General features: G+C 25.5%; 2 protein-coding genes and 1 long non-coding RNA gene across 7 annotated transcripts in view; 1 reads left to right on the top strand and 2 right to left on the bottom strand.

The window, feature by feature from the left end:
• Positions 1 to 4236, bottom strand: part of LOC116414461 (uncharacterized) — a 35388-nt gene extending 31152 nt beyond the window's left edge. Inside the window, exon 1 of the long non-coding RNA XR_015292773.1 lies at positions 3939 to 4236. This is a non-coding gene — a long non-coding RNA (uncharacterized LOC116414461). The remainder of the gene's footprint in view (positions 1 to 3938) is intronic.
• The window catches only part of Eip78C (Ecdysone-induced protein 78C), a 114752-nt gene extending 101885 nt beyond the window's left edge, over positions 1 to 12867 (top strand). For 2 of the 3 annotated variants that reach the window (XM_012486961.3, XM_086910818.1), the window contains 5 exons: positions 6021 to 6162; positions 8444 to 8835; positions 9388 to 9705; positions 10145 to 10541; positions 10672 to 12867. In XM_012486961.3, the coding sequence (XP_012342415.3) occupies positions 6021 to 6162; positions 8444 to 8835; positions 9388 to 9705; positions 10145 to 10537 (1245 nt within the window). In that variant the 3' untranslated portion in view covers positions 10538 to 10541; positions 10672 to 12867. The remainder of the gene's footprint in view (positions 1 to 6020; positions 6163 to 8443; positions 8836 to 9387; positions 9706 to 10144; positions 10542 to 10671) is intronic. The other variant, XM_086910819.1, reaches the window with a different exon arrangement.
• Positions 12868 to 19891: 7024 nt separating this feature from the next.
• Positions 19892 to 22113, bottom strand: LOC100865145 (uncharacterized). Of its 3 annotated transcripts, none has more exons than XM_086910831.1 (5): positions 21633 to 21732; positions 21090 to 21281; positions 20907 to 21010; positions 20509 to 20834; positions 19892 to 20386 (listed from the first exon to the last, which is right to left on the bottom strand). In XM_086910831.1, the coding sequence occupies exons 2-5, from the start codon at positions 21264 to 21266 to the stop codon at positions 19935 to 19937; spliced, it is 1059 nt and encodes a 352-aa protein (XP_086766957.1). In that variant the 5' UTR covers positions 21267 to 21281; positions 21633 to 21732; the 3' UTR covers positions 19892 to 19934. The 3 variants fall into 3 exon arrangements, with proteins under 3 accessions (XP_086766957.1, XP_086766958.1, XP_003694034.1); XM_086910832.1 differs by having other exon boundaries at positions 21586 to 21639; XM_003693986.4 differs by having other exon boundaries at positions 21090 to 22113.
• Positions 22114 to 22724: the final 611 nt, after the last annotated feature.

The following is a 22724-nucleotide window of genomic DNA, read 5'->3' as shown; positions in this document are numbered from 1 at the left end:
TAAAGACAAGAGGAATTCGTTTAAATGAATCTTATATTTATATTATATTCATTATTGTTTGAGGAAGAAATGTGCTATATGATCCGTCTAATTGTGATGTTTTGGCTAATAAAGTCTTGTCTATTTTTATTGGAATTTATTAAAATCCAAAATCAGAGTTATATATTCTTCAATTAATCTCTTTAGAAATTGATTGAAAAAGTACAAGTTATGAACGAATTCAAAATAATAATGAAAAAAAAATAAGTCTTATTTATAGTTTGTACTATAATACCATTTTGTGTCTGTTATGTTTGTATATGTGGAAAAGACTCTTTTCTCAGAGATTGAATCGAATTCTCAGAGATGACAAAATTGTCTTCTAGGATAAAATAAATGAGGTCGTAAATCATTTTGTTTCATATTGATAAATTTATTTTATTATATTTCACGCGAATATAGTCTTTGTCTTCTTATTACATTAAATATTTCGTCTATCAATTTTCTACCTTTCAAAATAACATGTCCTTGAAAAAAGAAATTAATTGGAGAATGCAGGCTGATCATGTTACATGTAACATTTATAAATTATAAATATATATATTTGATATTTTTTCGAGATTTAAAAAAAGTTTTTAATGATTTAAATCTCGTGAAAAATTTTAAAAGCTTGAAATGTTTTAAATATTTATACAGATTTATACAAGTTTTCATATAATTGTTAACGATTTGAAAGTTTGAATGAATGAAAGATTTAGGAAAAAATTTCAAAAGTAGAAAATCTGAAGATTTAGAATGTTTAAATAATTGAACATTATTAATTTAATTAAAGATTTAAAGAATTCGACGAGATTAAGACATTCAAAAGATTTTGAAAATTTTAAAAGATTTGGAAAATTTCGTAAGCTTAGAAAATTTGAAAGATTGTGAAGTTTAAATTACAAAGATATAAAATTCAATGTTTTAAAGTATATAAAAGCTTGAAGAATGTCAAAGTTAGGAATGATTTAAATTGATTAAAATTCCATCTCATTTACCACATTTTAAAATCAATCAATTTTTCGAAAAAAAATTAATTCTTTTTAAATTCTGAATAAAAATTATTTTAAGGCAAATTTTATATTTAAATTTGTTTATATAATCTCTATATTATATCAGATAATAAAAACTCAGTGGAAAGATATCCGACTCCTATATCCAACCGAATAAATTTATTCCAAACTTCAACATACTTTTCAAGCACTCCAAATACCGATCCTCGATATTGTCTCTGACCAAAAGCATCCACGAACGAACGAAAATCCCTCGCTAACTCGGTCAATATTTTCAGAACGAGAAAAGAAAATCTCATTTGCAACTGTGTCACAATCGATTCTAACTCGGTCAACTCGAAACGCTTTGCAAACAACTCAAGATTCGAGTTTTCGCTTTTTCTCGCCTTTTTTAAAAATACTATTTCTTCAATTTTTAAGAACAAACTTTTAGACATTTTTAGATCAGAAACGATCATTATTGAGAATTAAAATTCATCGCTTCTATCATCGTTCGAAAAATCATTCGTGTGATGATATTCATTGATATACATAAATAAAATTTAGGAAATTAAAGAATTTGGTATATTTTTTTTTCTTAAATTTTACCTAATTCTGTACACGAATCAACATCATTATCATTATAATTCCATTCACTCGTTTCGTAATTTTGAATCCTTTTTCATTTGGATAATTCTTGTAGAAAAAAATCAGATCGACAAATCCAAAAATGTTCAACTAAGATAGAAAATATAAAATTAAATTACGCCTTACTCCATTGACCTAGAGAAATCCAAGAAAGAAAGAAAGAAAGAAAAAAAAGTCTAAAAATAATTCAATATCTGCCGACACCGATTTGAAAATTTTACTGCACGATCGATACTCCTGCGACTTCTTTCTCTTCGAGGGTGGAGAAAATGCATTCATCCAATGCCTAGGAATATCTGCGTCCTATTAAGTTAGAAACGATTCGATTTCGAGGATGGAAATCGCGAAAACGATGGTCGTTCAACAAGGTAATTTCGGTTACTCGTTTCGATTTCACAATTCCATTTCAATTTTTTTTCTCCCCCCTTATTTTTTCCTTTTGGGAATCACGAATTGGTGATTTTCTCTCCGATTGGGAAATTTATACGAAATATTTCGATGAACTCGTCCATTCTATTAAAAGTTTCAAAACGTAGCTTTATTCAAGAAATTGATTGAAAGAATTTTTTTACTCGAATAATGGAAAGAAGTTATGTATAATGAGGAAATTGATTTCGAATTATTCGAGACTGAATATTCGGTAAAAATTTTATAATATAAAAAGATAAATGCATATGTTTTTATTACATTTTTAAACGAGAATAATATGTAATTAAATTTAGTGTTAAATTGCATGATTCGATATAATAAATATTTCTTTGCAAATTCGTGAAATTATGAATATTTAAAATCTTTTTAAAATTATAAGTAAAAATTACAGAAAAATAATAAATTTATAACTTTGAATCTATATTTATCTAAAAATTGTTCTAATTCATTTTATTCATGAATGAATTTCTATGAATATATAATAATATATTCTGGAATCATACAAATATTTCTATTTTTTTATTTTATATTCTCAAATTTGAAAAATTTTTAAATTTATAATAATATTTATATTTAAAATAATGTTATAAAAGACATATCAAACGATTCTACTCATCCTCAATCAAAAAAACTTCCATTAAAAAATTGAAAATTTTTAGTTTCTTTAATTAACTAACTTTTTATGCAGAAAATCCGACATAATTCAAATCCTACTGCAGTTGGATGGTAATCGACTCGGAAATGAAAAGCAAAGGCTGAATCTGCAGGCCGGGTTGGCTTCAGCTTAAAATTAATTACGCAAGGTTCTCTTGGTGTAACTGAAGTCCGATGTTACCCGAGTCCAGGATATCGGTCTTCTCCGATCTCGTAATACCGTTACACGTGCACAGTCGTAGAATTAGGAAGTCTATAAGATCTCTTGCTGATCTCTTACGCTTTCTCCGCGAAAAGGTGGTCGATAACACTTCCGCGAGAGAGAACTTTCGAAAATTTCGCGATTGTCAGTGGATTGTCGTTTTATAAGGATATGCATGGTTTGTTATAATAGATAATGACTGAACTAGATAAGAATAGATATCATACAACCTTACATGGCAACTTACATGGTAAGTGTACTTTCATCGAGAATAGCTTTTGTGTGCTCGTATTAGGTTGTGAAGTTGATCAGGCTTATGGTTTAGAAGTATAAGAAATTATCTTATTGAAAGGAAAAAGATGTGAAAATATAATAGAATTTATAGAATATTTTTGAGAAATGTACTTCGTATGAAGAAAATTCTATATATACGATATACTTGAACCTTATTTATTGAAAAAAAATTTAATTGTTCGCGTTTTAATATATAATTTATGTTATTAAAGACATTCCATACATGTTATTAAAGACAACCATATTTCAATAATTTAATAATTATTTGACAATAGATAAAAATATACAATATTTAATCATAGCATTAATTAATACTTCATAGACTGATTTTCTGAATTGAATTTAGATAATTGAATGTAGATTGAATATCAATTAATCTATTACAATAGAATTCCATTATTTTACATGAAACTTATATAATGAAAATTAATATTAATTGAATTCAATATCCATAATAGTAGATCACAGATAAGTAAATATATTTAGGTTCAATTAATTGAAGTTAATTTTATATTAACTATAATTTTATTATAATAAATAGAGTTTTTTCAATTTTAATAGCTATATATGATGAATATATCTATCATTTTTTTATTTTTGCGATACAATTTAAATAAATACTTTTAAAATAGGCCAATATAGTTAACATTAAAGCAAAAATAATAAATATTCTAAAATTTTCTAAACAATAATATACATACCTGTTATTTATATTTCTATTGTTATTATTTTAGTCACTTTACTGTTTTGCAAACCTTTCTTACAATCAAAAGTAATCCATGATTCTGAAAAGTAGGTTAGGAACTAACCTGCTATTCACACTTTTAAAAAAATAACTATATCAATATATTTAGCACAAAGATAATATATTATATACTGTCTTCAATTCGGAAGCACACGATTAATAGCATCCGATAAATTAGCATAGGATAAATTCGCGTTATATTTCCGTGTTGCGACTGTTCAAACGTTTTATTTGCCGAGCGTTTACATAAAGGCGATAAACGGATCGATTCTCATAAATCAACGAAGGACGTCGAGTCAGTAGAAGTGGCGCCAGTAATGGCTGTACGGGACTATCTTGGCGTTTTAGAAAGCTCGTTTTTTCCCTATCGTTTCTCTCCGCGAACGACATTTTTACGATCCCTAAATCCAGACTGAGACCTGAGAGAATTAATCGGCGATCGTGCTAGCATTCGGTATCCTTGAAAGTTAAATCGATGCTATCCCATGTCTCGTGAAGTTTTCTTTCGATCTCATTGCAACAAACTTTTATTCAAAATTATCGAATATGATTCTAATAATTTCATATATAAAATACATGTTAAAATACGTGTTTCAAATAAGATATTTAATAGGTGAAATTTCTATCAAGATTTGTAAATAAATAAAAAGCAATTGTGAAATCAGGATTATGTTAGGTTAGTGAGTTTTCTTTCGATCACATTGCAATAAACTTTCATTCGAGATTATCGAATATCGTTTTAACGAGTTTATGTATATAGTATGTGATAAACATTTCTTACCATGATAATTGAAAATAATTAGTAACAAAGGTAAGTGAAATTTATATTAAGAAATGTGTAAACGATTAAAAAAAAAAATTGTAATTAGGTTAGGTTAATGACTTTTCTTTCGATTACATTGCAACAAACTTCGAATTTATTGAAATTATCGAAATTATTAAATATATACAATTTTATATGTAAAATATGTAATAAACTTAGCATGATAATAATTGATTTTAACATTGAACAATTTTAATTCGATATTTCATTTTCTATTTCGATTTACTTTCGTCGCTGTTTTCTTCTTTTAAATAATCGCGTAATAAGTATTAAATATGATAATTTCAATTATGATGATTCTATTATCGACATGTAATCGTCTTTAAACATGATCAAAAGAAGGAAAGAAGAAAAATTGCTGACAAATATTAACGCTTGGTGATACGTGGTAGAAAGTTCAAAGCGATTACGAAGTTTACATGAAAGACCATTTGACCATCGAATAGCTCGATTCATCGGTCTCTTTTGCTCGTAGCTTCTCTTTCGTCTTCTTGGGGAAAAGAGAAATCCCTTTTCATCGCGCGATATTGCCTCAAGAAATCCGAAAAACGTTATGGTTGAAAATTGAACGTTCGCGATTTCTCTGTCTCAAGCAATACGTTGGTAAATCCTATTCGTTTTGAACGATTCGGGTGCCTATGTTATACGATGCGGACTGATATAAAAATAAAAGATGGCCACTTGGGAAATGTTTTAAAGATTACTTTTGTATTGTGAAGATATTTTCTTTATTATTTGGTCATTTTATTGCATTCCTTATGTTTTTGTTATGGCTATTTTATTTTGATGGATTGTTTTTATTATAATTTTTATAAAAGAGATTAATAAAGTAAAAGTAAAAGTTAATAATTTAAATCTTATCTATGCTAGATAAAAATGAGTGAATTTGTATTATAAATGATGCTGAAAATGATCAAATGAATAGATTTTATTAATTAAAAACTTAATATTCACAATATTTATATGTATATATTGTCTTATAAATGTATATATATTATATCTTATTATATCTGAAATATAGAATTCAAACTAAAAATAGTAAAAAAAAAAAAAATTGATATGAAATCTCTATTATTATATTGGATTATCTATTCCAGTTCAATTTTTAATCAATTATTTATTTGCAAGACAGTAATATCGAATCAAAAAATTTTTAGAATATGTTTTAAATATTGCAAAATATATTTTGATGCTAAGTTTTTTCTTTCATTTCAGGGTTTCTTTAGGAGAAGCATTCAAAAGCAAATAGAATACAGGTGCCTGAAGGACGGCAACTGTTTGGTCATCAGAATAAGTCGGAACCGCTGTCAGTACTGCAGATTCAAGAAGTGCCTAGCTGTCGGCATGTCCAGGGATTGTAAGTAATCAATTATACATTATATTTTCTGTTAAGTCATCAATAGCGTAAAATATGTTACAAATAAAAATATTTGAAAGATTTCAAAAGATATAATTCACAATATAATTTATAAATGTAATTTTATTTTTCTATCTCTCTTTAATTGATTTTTATCGTGTCTTCAATATTTCACAAAATAATAACAGAATGTAATTTTAAAGGTAATTTCAATAAAATAATAAATTGTTATTATATTAGTTATGATTATTAATATATATCTATAATTAATTTGAAATATCATTGTTTATACAAATAATTATATATATACATACATATTTATACAAATTTGTAGTATATTATATATAGTATACTACAAATTCATCAATGTTTTGCATATAATAATATAATATGCGTATTTAAACAGTTAACAAATATTCATTTATACGAGCTACATAACATATAAATTTCAATTAAATTCAAGAGATATGATAATGAAATCTAATCAATTATATGGATAGTTTAATTGAGTAGAAATTTTATTTTATATTTATTAATTTATCTCATCTATATTTATTAAATATAAAGAATTTATTAAAAACAAACCTAATTTAAATACAATAGCAGATATAAATTATTAAAGAATTGCACGAGGATCATTTTTTTATGTACTCACAATTATGTATATCATATTTTTAAAATTTTCATTTATTCATTAACTCTCAAATCCTTAATATTAATGTTATTAAGCTAATGTATAACGTAAGATTAAAATTTTCAATTTTCAATTATGTCATTTTATTTTTCATTAATTAAAAATTATCTAAAAATTAAATGATTTAATGCAAACTAATATCAATTGAGATTTAATAATTTTGTTACAAAATTAATGCAATAAATTAATATAATTTAAATTTTCATGTAATAATTTTTAATTACTTTCAAAAAGATTAAATAAATGGATCGAGCAAAATTTTCCAAGTTCGTTGATTTCTTCGTTATAAAAGTTAAATTTTGCTTAGATTTTGAAATTTATTTGCAACCAAACAAAACTCTTTTACGTATCTAGTGGCAATAACCAACGAGTCTTTCAGTTTTCGGAATTTCTGGCGTTCGCCGAGCGGTTAAAGTAAACTGAAACGAAGTTGCGTACATAATTAAATGTCAAAGTTCCATCGTGCAATATGCGGCGGTGTATAATAGGAAACCGTCCGTACTTCCCGCTCGTATTGTCGGGAAAATCGTAATAAGCCCCTGTTAGTCTTGTGATCCGCTTAAGAAGCGGATGTAACCGGGGTAAAGCTGGCCTGAAACCTCTGCATCCTCTGTTGTCTAGAGTAATTCTCTCGAGTATCGTGTAAAATATTAATCTTTCGTAAATAAAGATGTTAGAATGAACAACATAAATTAGTGCAAAATATAGAAATATTGAATTAATACGAAATGATTTTCTCAAACAAAATTTCTATTACACGTAACTTTTTTTAAACGATACGTCAGTTAATTAAAACGAAATATCAGTTTTATATATTTTTTCCACTGATTAGAAAATTTCATTATTCGTATAATTTTATTATTAATTTTACTACGAAATAAATCTTCATTTAATCATTCATGTGTTTTGTAATCTATCTGTAAAATGTAACGAAGAAGATCGGAAATTTATTCGAAACTACTTTGGAAGTGTTTCAAACTTCAAGTGATTAATGAATACAGGAGATGAAAACTTCTAATGCATACGGTAATCAACGTTGCCCTTAATTCAACGCTTCCAGAATAAAATGCCAAACATCCTATTTTTACTTCACAATCTGGTCCCTTCATTTAACTCAATTTATTTATTTTATTTTATTTTTTAAACTTTAATTTCAAATTGTTAATTTGAAATCTACGAAATAGTTCATTTCACAATATTAAGATTATTCATTGTTTTTTCCTTTTTAAAATTAATTAATTCCGAGTTTAAATGAGATAAAAATCAATGATCATCTAAAAAAAAGTCTACCATCTTTAAAAAAGTCAATAATGGTATTTTAAAATCCGTCTAAAATATTAACGATTACATTCTACACTCTAAACCCAGTGCCTTTGAAAATCAATACTGATATCTATTTTAAAATTTCTGTGTAAAAGTTCGACAATTTCATTTTAAAGTCCTTTAGAAATCAATATAGAAACAATTTATCCACCCTTAAAAGCATCCTTTCAAGGAACGATTACTTATTCTAATACGACGAATGATACAACAACACTTCGACGATACGAATAGCAATTAAACTCCGTTCCTTTTTCTTCGTTCCAGCCGTTAGATACGGCAGGGTGCCGAAACGTTCGAGGGAACGTGGCCCCGAAGACACGGTACCGACCACCACGACAACGACCACCACCACCGGTGTACAGCAGCTCACCTCCCCAACTGGTGGAAACAATAACAATAACAACACCACTAACAATAACAACAACAACAACAACAACAACACCAGCAGCCAGAACAATAACAACAACAGCCAAGCTCAAAACGCCATACCGTGTGTACCACCGGCTGCAGTGGTGGAGGCGGATCAATCAGACGCGGATGTGAAACAGTTGGCGGTTTACGATGTGATACTTCAAGTTTCTCAGGCGCACCACGCTCACTGCGGTTTCACCGAGGAATCAACGAGGAGTATCGTCCGGAAACCGATGATAATACCGGTGAGTTTACTGGAAATTCGATAGCAAAATTAGAGGAGCACGGTTACATTAGCGGTGGATACGATTCGTAGAGAAATTATTGGAAATTACGTTTACCGTGATATAATTTTATCGATTATAACGAGTGATAGAAAATACGATGATGAAAGTTTGTTGCAACATTATGATAGATTATTACTTTAAAGTTAATTTTTTCTTTTTTTTTTTTTTTTTGAACTATTATTTTATCGAACTGATTAATGGAAATGTTGTGATACGATTTTCGTTAAACTTTTGTATTAATTTTTATAAAAATATAGAATTCCAAAGATATAGAATTTTAATATAAATCAAGTGAACAAGTTATTTATACAAAAGAATTTCAAGATAATATGTTAAATAAATATAACAAAACATTGGATAAAAATATTTTGGTCTGTTTTTAAAGCTCACTTTAGTAAGAAGTATCAGTCGTTGTCGTATCCGCTTCTAATTATTTGGTTAACATTAGAATGACACAATGGAATTGGAACTGGCAGCAACGCCTGTTTCTTTTATAATCCTGCTGATTAGGCGAGTACTTCTTCGCAGCCCGCCAGCCCAGAGGATCCAGAAGCGGCATCCTCGACAGCAGAAACAGTTGAATCGCAAAGGATCTGGCTTTGGCAACAATTTGCCACCAGGATAACGCCGTCGGTTCAAAGGGTGGTGGAGTTTGCCAAAAAGGTGCCAGGATTTTGCGATCTTTCGCAGGATGATCAACTAATCCTGATTAAGGTTGGTTTCTTTGAGGTCTGGCTAAGCCATATTTCAAAGATGACTACCGACAGTTCGATGACATTCGAGGATGGTACTTATATCACTAGGCAACAAATGGAATTGATGTACGAGGTAAGAATTAGTTATCACTTATCATTTTCCATCATTACAATTAATGATAACTGGACGTGAAAAAAACTGTACATACATTATTTTATTTCTGTATAAATTATTTAAAGAACAGTATTTAACAATAAATTTCAAATCGAAATGGAATTAAATCTCATATTAATATAAGTCAAGTATTATTGGAAACTTTTCGATACTCTTTTTCATATTAAATTCATATTATTAATTATCCATGCTTTTTACGAAATTCTAATAATATATAATTATTTTTTATTTTAATACCCATTACAAAATTTTATTTATTTATTTTTTATTTTCGCATAACAATCCGAATGAAACTTTCAAAGCTTTAATTATATTAATTATAATATAAAATCTTTTTAATAAATTTTTAATCATAACAAAATGAAATCCATTAATTGATCGATATGAAACAAAACAGCCAGATTTTGTGTCTGCTTTGATGCAATTTACATCGGCCTTAAACGCTCACCAACTGTCGGATACCGAGTTGGGACTTTTCTCTGGTGCCGTTCTTCTGAGCGAAAGGCCAGGCCTGAATGATGTGAAAGCGGTACAGAGGCTTCAGGATCGCCTTCTGGAGGCATTGAAGGTGCAAGCATTAAGGAACCATACAGTTTCCGGTGAGGCTACCTCCGCGGGCGGGTGTTCCGCTGTCTCGAGCGTTTCACAAAGGATACCAGAATTAAGGGCCTTGGGTGCCAGACATGCGAATCTTCTCGATTGGTTCAGAAGGAACTGGACCAAGCTCAAATTACCACCCTTGTTTGCCGAGATATTCGACATTCCCAAGTGTGAAGAAGATCTTCAGTGAAGAGGTGATTATATAATTTTTTTGCGCTTCATAAATCCATGTTTCCACTTTCATCTATTTGCTCTACTATGATTTGCAATTCAATCTGATAACATAAGAGGATAAGAATTTTAGTGATAAGATTGCCTTTGAAGAATGTTTCAGAGTACATCGAGTTAATTCGACGAGAAACGGCCCTGCCGGAAGAATCTTTTTAATTGCCGGCGTTCATCGCACAAACGCAGCTCGGACCTCGAGAACGATTTATTTCCACTCGATGGCAGTGATGCACAACAGTACGATGACAAGAGGACGCTCGGTTTGTTTGAAAAAGAAGAATTGTTGCGATTAAGCACGATATCGTGTTTTAATTTCGCCATTATCAACATCGTGTGCTTTTCGCTTATTAACATACAGGAAGATGAATCGTTTCGAGGTGAAAGATATAGATTGCTAATCGAAACACTCTTGAGATGATATAAGAAAAAGAGAAAGTTTATTCGATCGACAGGGAATGATTTTTACAATGCAGATAATCGACGATTGAATCGATCGATAATGATGTATTGGAGGAAATATATATGAATGGATAACTTTTAAAAAGTTACTAGATTTAGAGAGAAAATACTTTCTTTAAAATAATTATAAAAGGCAAGTCCTCCTTCCATTGTTCTAAATTGTGCAATGGTAAATAAAGAGTGCAAACTAAGTTTCAAATAAAACGGAAGAAATTTGTATCATTTACTATGTGTACAATATCACTGTTCCAACGAAAGCATTTAAATACTCAGCCGGTAAGGAAGGGAATCAAGTTTCGTATCATGCAGATTTCGCGCATATCGTTGATTGCAATAATGCGATGTAGTGATCAAATACGCGTCGCGTCGTAAAAATAGCACAAAATCGTGATCAATTTACAGGCACGTTTATTATTACGATTTATCCAATAAAATAATTTTCAAGCGAATCTTTCAAAATCTCGATTAAATAAAAATTGTACGAGTGTTTAAAAAAACGAATAAATAGTGTGCAGCGATCTGTCGAAAACTGATCGAAATTTCACAAATACTACATATATATATATAATGCAACATTGAACTTAAACATATCGAAAATATAATATCGTATTTTTTTCATACAATCCATTCAGAAATACTGTTTCCGTCTTTAAAGTGATTCAACAGATAGCTGCACGTTTATGCGATCACAAAAAAATAAATAAATAAATATGCTTGTAACGTACATGCAAAAGATACACGTCCTTTGTAGCTAAAATATGGACAAATGCATGCGCGTACAAAACTGATACTTCACACTTATATACATATACAAATTAAAAAGTTTCACGCTATATAAAAGCTCAAAAGGAAATCTTTATAGGACGTATCTCTTTAGATGCATCCGCTACGAATCTCAATCTATGCAATCTCTATTTTTATTACTTGACAAGTAGTATAGTGAATTATCTTTATAGATATTGTTGCATCGCTTCAGGGTGTTCCGCGAAAATTAAAAATAATAAATAAAGTTGTTTTTTTGTTAAAATTTCTCAAATTATCGATATGAGATTTTTAGTGAATATCTTGCGTAACAAAAAAAAATGAAGAGAAAAGAAAGAGTTGAACGTTATGTATCCAATGTGTATTTGTTGTGTTAAATTGTTATTATATTTGTTATGGATCTACGGCTGAAAATCGTTTATTAATTGTTAACGAAATCCTGAAGTGAGCATGTTTGAATCTTCGAACTCTTGAATACTAATAATTCTCTGACAATGACTAGCATGTAATGTGTATCAATATGTAATTAATATACATATACATATGTATATATACAGTAGTGGATAAAAAAAATTTACAGAGTTATACATTACAAAATACTATAATTTATTAAGGAGAAATTATATTTTATAAAAAGAATCAATATATGAAAATATAGATTATCTGAAAAGTAAAATTAATAATTATAGCATAACATACATATAAGAATGAGAAAAAATATATTTTATTTAAAGAACACAACACTTTATTTAAAAAATAAGAAATTTGATTAAAAAAACTATATAAATTTATTTATAACTTCCTATATTCAAATATATGTATTTCTGAATTTGAGATTTAACATTTTTTATAAATTGATAATTTTTGTTTTAAAATTTTTTTAAGATTTGAAATTTTATAAAATATTTTTTTTTTTTTTTAATTATATTAATTTTTATCTGTACATTAATTTATATCATATAATTGTATTATATACATTTTTACTTCTATATTAAATATTTAGTATCTTCAATTTTCATATTATCTTTATAATTTATCTATTCTAATAAAAAAACAAATGTATAGTAAAAATTGATTTATAAATTTTGTATTTTATAATATTATTATTAATCATATTATTTTTAAAATTTTGTCCCAATAGTTTCTATTTCATAAATAGAATTTTACAAATAAACGAACATTTACATATCAGTATGAGAATTTTATAAATCAGTCATATAAACATAATATCAAGATCTAGCGTTAAAGATATAATTACACAAACATACGAAAATATCGTTTTTTAATTTTTTTAACCGCTACTGTATATATTATATATTCATTGTGAGAAATGAAAAAAATGTAAGTTTATCTATTAGAGAAATTAATGTTTTATCTAGCGTCGTACTTAAATTAAATATAATATATCGTCGGTATATCACTGTCATTAAAAAAATGAAAGAAAATATGAAAAAAGACTATCTTCATACTAGAAGGACGGAAAAATTCCAACTCTAAGCGCTCACATCATGTTGTGAATAAACATATCATACCTAATTAATATATTGAACAAAGAAGGAATATCATCGTTTAATATAATATAAATATGAGTCTATATATATTAAAAAAATATATATATAAAGATTATAAATCTATATGCAAGAAGAATAGTTATTAAATGCATTATGTCGAACGAGCGTAGACCTACAATGGTAGGCCATTTTTCAATCTACTAAAGCAAAGAAATTATATTATACATATGTGTACATCCACGCACATGAGCATACGTATATACGTGTACACAATTCAACACATCTTTTTTTTCTAATTCTAATTTCTTCGATAAAAATCAACAACCAAATATTTCTCTTGGTTCTCTTACAATCTACCAAAAAAGATCTGCGCCAAAAGACGTAATAGAAGAAAAAGCATATGCAGCGAGTCATTTCGAATATCTTTTAAATTAATTTTATCCTCTTCGTCGTGAGACACGTAAAGGAGGAAAATCTCAATAAAATAAGAAAAGATCGAATCATTTGATACATATAATTAATATATTATATTAAATGATTTGATTTTTATAAATATATATATGAGAATTTTCATATTCGAAAAAATTCTGTAATTTGAATCTAGTGATTGTCCTAATCATCTATAATAATATTAATCTAACAATGAAAATAAAAAAAGAGATAAAAAGTTGTGACATTTTCCTCCTGTGATATTTGAATTGCGATTCGTTCGTTCGTTGTTTTTTTCAAAATTTCTAGTCCCCACGACTTATTAGCAATCGTATGACATAATATTCTCGTAAACGATGTTGGAACACGTTAATTGAAACGGCCAAATACTTAAATAACAATATTAACATAATATAACTATTATTGAATCGCGCAGGTCAATCATCTTCGTTAAGCAATAGTAATTCAACATCAATCGTTCAATATCATTAAATATTTAAAAATGTACTATATTCCTACGTGAAAAATAAGTCCACATGCTCATTCATTCTTGTATCTTGTATTTTCTTTCCTAATTCGCTCAACTATTTTAGTAAGATTGAATAGGAAAGTGATTGACTGGCATAATCAAAACAATAAGAATGATAATTATGAAGTTATATCATTTAAGCTAAAATATAACATCCCTTTTCTTCTTCCCTTCATCTCGTGTTCCGACCGAAGCGCAAGATCACTTTTTCCCTTTTACACTTTTCCTTTTACTCTTAATCCCATTCCCATTTTCGTTTCATCTACTTTAATCTCGTATAATGCTATTTTTTAACCTTGAGATTTCGGTCATGGTGCTATAATATTTGTACATATACTGTGGGAATCGTTACGTAATCATTGTACCATTATTATTAATATTATTCGAACTAATCGTATTCAATATGGTTATTATTATTATTTTATTATTTTGATATCATTGATACTCATATTTACGTGAGCGTTGCGCCAAGTTATGAATTTGTTTCGTATTTTGCATATAAATATTGGGAAACGCTACAAACAAAAAAAATGGCGGTTCTTTTAATTTTTTTTAAGAGATAAAAATATATATAGCGTATATTGTATATATATGCTATGTATATATATTATAAATATATATAGTATATTCCGCCCGTAAAACAGGACTCTGCAATAATCATGATTTTGTTTGATATTGATTCTATGATTGTATATTTATAGATAAGTTGTGCTCAAGCGTACATCTTGCGTACGCTGTATCACATATATTATACATATTCTTCTTTTTTATATAGGCGAGATATTGACTGCATATTATATTTATATTGAATGTTTTATAAATCATGAAACAAAAACTAAATATTACTTATGATTCTAAAATAAATATATTTTTGAAATTAATATTACAGAATTTCTAACAAAACAGATAATAATCTAAAGATGATAAATTAAAAAATATCTTCTCAATAATATGTATATATTGTATATTGGTTAAATCACTCATATTCATTTTATATTCAATATAAGATCCTCAATTTTTTTTTCATTGATTTATGATTTATAAAACAATCAATATATACAATATATCGAAGTGATTAATATAATGATAACGATGGATGATGGCGTGCCAAGTGAGGCGGGAATTGTTCTTTAAAAGCAAAAAAAATATAATATTACATATATATGTATAAAATAATATAAACGACGATAATGATATTAAGATAAATAAGTACGACAAAACGACTGCTCTATACTGCTAAAGTACAAATGTTTCATTTTAATTGTTTTATAAAAACGATATCGATTTGTTAGAAATTAGGTTTAATACGTGCACGCTCTGGCGCGCGATGTGCGTTTAATTATATTTATTTGTTAATCACTCCCTCCCTGCCTCTCTCTCTCTCTCTCTCTCTCTCTCTCTCTCTCTGCATAAAATATAGTAATCCCTCCATCACGTGTCTTAACAACGCATGCGCAATGATACGCTCAAATTCACTCATTTCGCGTTCACTACGCGTTTAACCTCATACGCAACATGTACTCTTTCCTGCCGTACTTATGTATTTAAATTGCATGACATACAACATACAACATATTTTGGTAATAATATGGATGCATACAGATATAAAAAAAATATGAAATTTGTCGTTTTCGTCGTAACATACATAGACTTTGAATGGTCTCAAATAATACAGACAATCAGTATAATGATGTCTGACGATCGATGCTGAACAGGGAATATACTTCAATAATACTTTCTTCTATGCAACGTTTCCCAATCATTTTCAATTAACTTAATAAAATATGATAATATTTGGTGTATGTGATTCTCTCGCTATTGTAATAATAATTATGATCATGAAGATATTATATTTTGTTCGTTCTAAAACATATAAAGATATATATAGATATAATAGTATAGAATAAAATTGTTTAAAAGAAAATGTATATAATATAAAGAAAACGATTATTAAAAATTGACTTAAGAAAAAGAAAATAAAAAGAAAATAAGAACATTTCTATAAAACAGAACTTTTTGCAAAATATCTGTAAAATTTATAGATTGGGAAACGTTGATTTATTTAATCAACATACGACAATAATACGTAGTATTATTTTGTTATAAAACAACGAATTGTTTAAAAAGATTACTTATTAAAGTATAGTAATATTCAATATCTTTGTTCCTAAAAAAGAACGATTTCAATTATTTTTATGTTATTATAAGATATTTAATCGATTTATGATAAATATTAATGCAATATAAATTTTAAAAAATTTTTATATTTTAATTCGAAATATAATTATTATCAAACAAAAATGTAAAAAAATATTTTTCTAATTAAAAAAAAGATACTAATCTTAATACTCTACCATGAATAATAATTCCCAGTAAAAATACATAAAATAAATTTAATATATATCATACATATTCAATAAATACGTTATTATTGTCGTTGTTTGATTCCATCATATATCCAATGTTGTATTTCTAATTCATTCATGGATATTTATTAAATATATTTTTTGTTTTATATAATGCTTCACTCATACTGGTACTTAATCGCATCAATATCATTTCATCCGATATTCGAATAATTTCTAATATTTCAGAATATTCATCAATTCAAATAACGATTCAATCCATTAAATTAATACATTTCCAATATAATGTGTTTTCCCTATTTCCTATTAGATGAATTAATTTATCGTTACAATTAATACACGCTTATGTTCAGACAAATATATTAATTCGAAATATTAGATGTATAAATAATAATTTTGAGAAAATTACACATGATATTTGATTTGTAAAATAAAATTAAGTATAATAAAATACGCAATTTAATCTAATTCAAATTAAAAAAACATGACGAATAGGGAAAGCAATGGAAAAAATAAAATAATTATCTGGAATAAGAACTAAAAGCTATGAAATAATAATTTGAATCTATTGCAATTATCTATCTATCTGTTATTTAAAATTTTGATATCAAGGAAATTTAATGGAAAACAATTATGCTATAGCAATGCATTTCGTTTTAATAAATGCGCAAGAAAATAAGGAAATAAAATATGTATATCTTTATAATACATACCGTCACAATAATCAATTAATATTTTATATTTTTTCCTGTAAGACAAAAGTTTGTCCATTTTAGCTCTTTGCAAATGCGCGCATATCAATCAATTGTATTTTTGTAAAACTTCTAGAAATTAATTTCATCCGAAATTCACGCTGCCGATAGTTCGTCTCATAACATAAAATTGTTTTGCAATGAATTGCGATAAAAAATGGATTAAATCGCAGAGAGTTAAAATACATGGACGAAATTTGTCAATGGTAGAATGCTTGACCATTTGAGTGCAAAGAATCATGATTGCATTCCTCGATACTTGGACAAAAATACGAAAAGCACGATATGCTTCTCATATTTCTACCAATATAAAACAATTGTTGAATGCAATTAAGCAATATCGCACGTCCGGCAGTTGTCTTTTTATTGACAAAATTGTTCGTGATTCACTGTTATTTGATCAGTATCAATTAATAAACTTTTTAAATAGTGTTAAAAAATAAAGGCAACATTTTTTTCTATCTTAAATCCTTCAATCCTATTTCCTAAAACTCTCTTTTCTATTTAAAATTTTAACTTTAAATACATATAAAATAGTTTTGCACTCAAATGGTTCAATCGACAATTATCGCGATAAGAAGATTGACAATTATGTTATAAGATCGTTTTACAGTATACAAGCAAGTCAGAACGATCAGACTGAAATTAACGTAAAGTATAATAAGTTTATTGACTAAAAATCCATTATTAACTAAAAATCAAGCGCGTATCTTTTAGTAAATATTGCTAATAGAATGATACTATAAATGAATTAAAAATTTTTATGTTAGATATATAATATTCATAGGAGGCAATTAGAAAACATCAAGTTTCCTAATTGTTGATATTTATAACTTGCTTCTTTTGTATTTTTGCTCATTATTTGTTATAAAAAAATGAAATATTAAATTATTAATCATTTGTGCAATTATCTTAATAATTTATCAATTCGATTTTTAATTCGATTATCTGAATATAATTATTCAAAATTATTTTAGAGGTTAGAATTACTCAAAATATTTTTTGTAAAATGTGTCAACGGAAAGATATATAAAAAAATAAGATATAATATTATGAAAGTTACTACTAAATATAATTATTGTCAAAATATTTCCATAAAATTGTATTAATTAATGTTCTGTTAATTTCTTTTCTAATACTAATAGTTAAAAATATTTTTTGTATCACAATATTTTATATTTTCTATGCGTGCTTTCAAGCTAGCATAAGCGGACTAATACGAGTATTCATTCATATTTAGATATTCATACTATCCGGATATATAATACAAAAGTGTAAAGTAATATTTGTTACCTGAATAAGTACCTGACTTATTTAACTTTCAAAATGTAAAAATTGTTTACAAAACTAGATAAACAGGAATTTAACATAATAAACAAAAAATATTTAAGAAATATTTTTTAAATAAGAATGTAATTTATATCCAAATTAGTAATTATTTAATATTATCTTAAATATTATTACTAAAACTAAGAATATTAGTTTTATTCGGATAATATGAGTATCCATTGCTTGGAATACGCATTAAACTATTTTATATAATAATTGATATATAAAAATTTAATTTTATAATCTTAACAATGAAACATTTTCTTTAATTGCGTATATTTACATAAAATATATTTTTTTATTATATTTGTGCCAATTATAATTTTTTATTTAATATAATTAAGTAAAAAAACAAATAAATAAAAATAATTTATTATATATGAAGTATATCATATATAAATTGAATGAGAAATTTGTAATTATGATTAATGGCACAAAATAAATGAATACAAATACTATATTTAAATTTAAGAAGAATATAAATTAAAATTATTTTATAAAACAAATTTTTAAATTATTATAAATAATTTTTTTTATATTTATAATTAAATATAATTTATTAATTATAAAATAAAAAGAAGAAATATATACAAATAATAAAAATAATTAAAATAATGAATATGAAAATTAAAAAATAATTTTAATATTAATTACAATTATATAAGTATGTTTGAATATATTTAATATCTTCAATAATATATATATATATTTTAAATTATAAATAGAAAAACTTTTTGGCAAATAGTTTACAGCTTTTTTGCAGATTTACAATTAAAATTTAACTGTAGCTTATTGCTATTAAGTTTTGATACATATATTTATTCTCATATGTTAAATAGAATATTTATATTATAAGTAAAAATATAAAATATTTTTTAAAAAATTTTATAATTATGAAGAATTTAGTCTTTATAAAAATATTTTTATTCTTTTAAAATAAAATTAGACAAGAAAAAAAATATGCTAATTAATTTCTGTGAATTCAAAAGGAAAAATACTAAAAAATTATTTTATATTTCAAATTGAAGGTTCAGAATTATATATACATTATAGCTTTGAAAAAGATATGTTTTAATATTTTGCTAGTATTGCAGTTAGTTTCATCAAAGATTTATTAATATACTGATACATTAAAAAAATCTAATTGTGTTAAATTATAAAAATACTATAAATCAATAATTTAATACATAAATAATTTTTTTTGTTTTATTAAAAAAATTAATCAATTACAATCTAAATCATCACTTGGTACCATTTTAAATTGTTCATATATTATATCTTCTTTTCTTTGTAATATCATCTTTTCCATTTCTGGTGATAAATTAATTCCAATTAATTTGGATACCATACTTTTTTTAGGTAATCCAGCATCTTTTCGTTTTTTGCGCAATTTTTTTGATTGTTTTATTCTTTTTTCTGACATGTGTAATTTTTGAATATGTTCAGCTAATCTTTTTTTATTTACAATCTTTATTTTACATATATCACATTCATATTTTTCTCCTAAATGATAAGTTCGTATATGCTGTTTTAAATTGCAATTGAAATAATAAACTCGTGGACATTTTTCATATGGACAAGATAAAACAGATCTATTTTCCATATGAACTTTTGAATGAATTTTTAAGTGTCGTTTGGTCAAAAATATTTTATTACAATCCTTGCATTTATGATCTAAATAAATATATTATATGTTTTAAATATATGTGTTTTTAAAAAATATATTATATTTAATTACAATTAAATATTTTTTTCAAATTAAATTATGTATAAAAAATATAATAATAGATACTTACCACGTACATGCTGAGTTTTTATATGAGCACAAAGAAGCAACCATTTTTTAAAAACCTCATTACATTCAGGCATATTGCATGAATATTGTTTGTCACTTTTCTTATGAGTTGATTCATGTCTTTTAAATTTTGTTAAATTTGTAAAATTTTTATTACATTCATTGCATTTATATGAAATTAAATGTTGTGTTGTCATATGTATCTTCAATTGATATTTTTTTATAAAGGTTTCATTACATTTTTCACAAGTCAATTTGTCATGAATTCTTTTATAATGACGTTTCAAATTATCTCGATTACTAATATATAATGAGCATTCTGGACACCTTAAATAGAAAGTATAATATCAAAAGTTCAGATTTAAAGCAATAAAGCACTAAAAAGAAATATATATTTACTTATATAATGCCTTTTTTATATTATGACTCTTCATATGACGTTTTAAATGACAATTATTAGTATAAGCTTTATCACATCCTGAATAATTACATTTATAATTTTTCTAAAAATAAATAAATCATAGTTATTTAAGTTAAATTATTAAAAATAATCAAAACTAAATCTTAAAATATTAATGTTACTTCTCCAGTATGAAATCTAATATGCCTTTGTAATCTGGATGGTCTGTAAAAAGCTAAGTTGCATCCAACAAAACTACATTTATATGGCTTTTCTCTTTCTGTAGTTTTAATGTTTTTTACTTCATTTTCAAATTCAGATAAAACACTATCTGTTTCTGAATCTTTATTACGTCCCATCCTGCACTAAATTTCCTTTAAAACAGATACAAATTATTGTATATAATTTTTAATTCTTATTTTAATCATAGAAACTATTCATGATAATATTTGTTTGTTGTATTCAATTGTATTCAATATATAAATGTATATTTTTATGTTTATATAATATTTGTCATAAATTTTATTATCTTTATCATAAAAATTTCCTTTTATTATTTATTATTCTAATTTATTATTTAAATTCATTAATAATAAATTAATAAATAAATAATATTACATAATGATAAAATTTAATATATTTTATTTTTTTACATATAAAAAATAATTGTAATATTATTTTTATATTTTTTTGTATAATATATGAAAGAGTTTATCTGCATGCACTTTTACTTTATGTTGAATCTCTAATATTGAGAATGGCACTAAAATAATAGATTCTAGAGATCAAGAGCAGGGTTGCCAGTAAGGAAAATAAGGAAAAAATGTTTAGACAATGTAATGAAATACAGTAATAGTGAAAAAATAGATTATAATCATTAATGAGAATTGGAAAACTGATAATATAATGATGCAATATAATATAAATATCTTTCTATAAATATTTTTTATAGAAATCATCTTTAATTCTTTTCTACTTTATCCTTTGTCTTGAACAGATATTTTTAGCAGACGATAGATGGCGCTGATTATTAATTTTTTTTCTATTTTTTTTTCTTGTCTATATTAGTTTTATTAATGTATTCTCATGATGCTGATTCCACAATTATTACCCTATCTCTATTCTTTTTTTTACTATTTTTTTTATCTATACTTGTTCTATAAAATTTATGTGTGATGACTTTGATATCTAATTAATTTTATTATCTCCTTTATCTAACCTATCAATTAAAAATCTTAATAGAATATATTCGATTTAATTTTTATATATTGTAAGTATATACTATATATTATATATGTTTATTTTTATATATTTATTATACAATGATATATTTATGTCATATACATATTTTATATTTACATAAATTCATTTTCCATATATTGATGAATAAAAATAAATATAAGAAATTTAAATTAAAATAATAATCCTTATAAAATGAACTTATTTTTGAAAGATATATCTTCTTCGATTTTTTTAATTTAATTATATTAACTTTTAATGTAATTGAATATAATTAATACAATTAACCAGTATTAACCAGTATTAACCAGTAATCTAAATCATAGAAAACATATCAAACTTTGATTTTTTGGACAATTGATATTTTAAAATATAGGAAACAAAATTCCATTAAATGTTAGATCTAGTTTATACTTCATCTATAATAGTTTTTATTATTTTTTCTCTATTTTAGGGAATTCTAGCAATGCTGGTTCCTAAACAAGAAAGTGCTATAGTTTATTGTTATACTACCTTATATTTATTATTCTGAATGTTTCATACATATATATATATATATATATATAGATTCATAATTT

Source organism: Apis florea, unplaced genomic scaffold (genome assembly GCF_048593485.1).
Source record: "Apis florea isolate Af1SG1 unplaced genomic scaffold, ASM4859348v1 contig_3203_pilon, whole genome shotgun sequence".
Taxonomy (NCBI): domain Eukaryota; kingdom Metazoa; phylum Arthropoda; class Insecta; order Hymenoptera; family Apidae; genus Apis; species Apis florea.
Note: the sequence above shows the minus strand (reverse complement) of the source record. Positions and strands in the feature narration are given on the sequence as shown.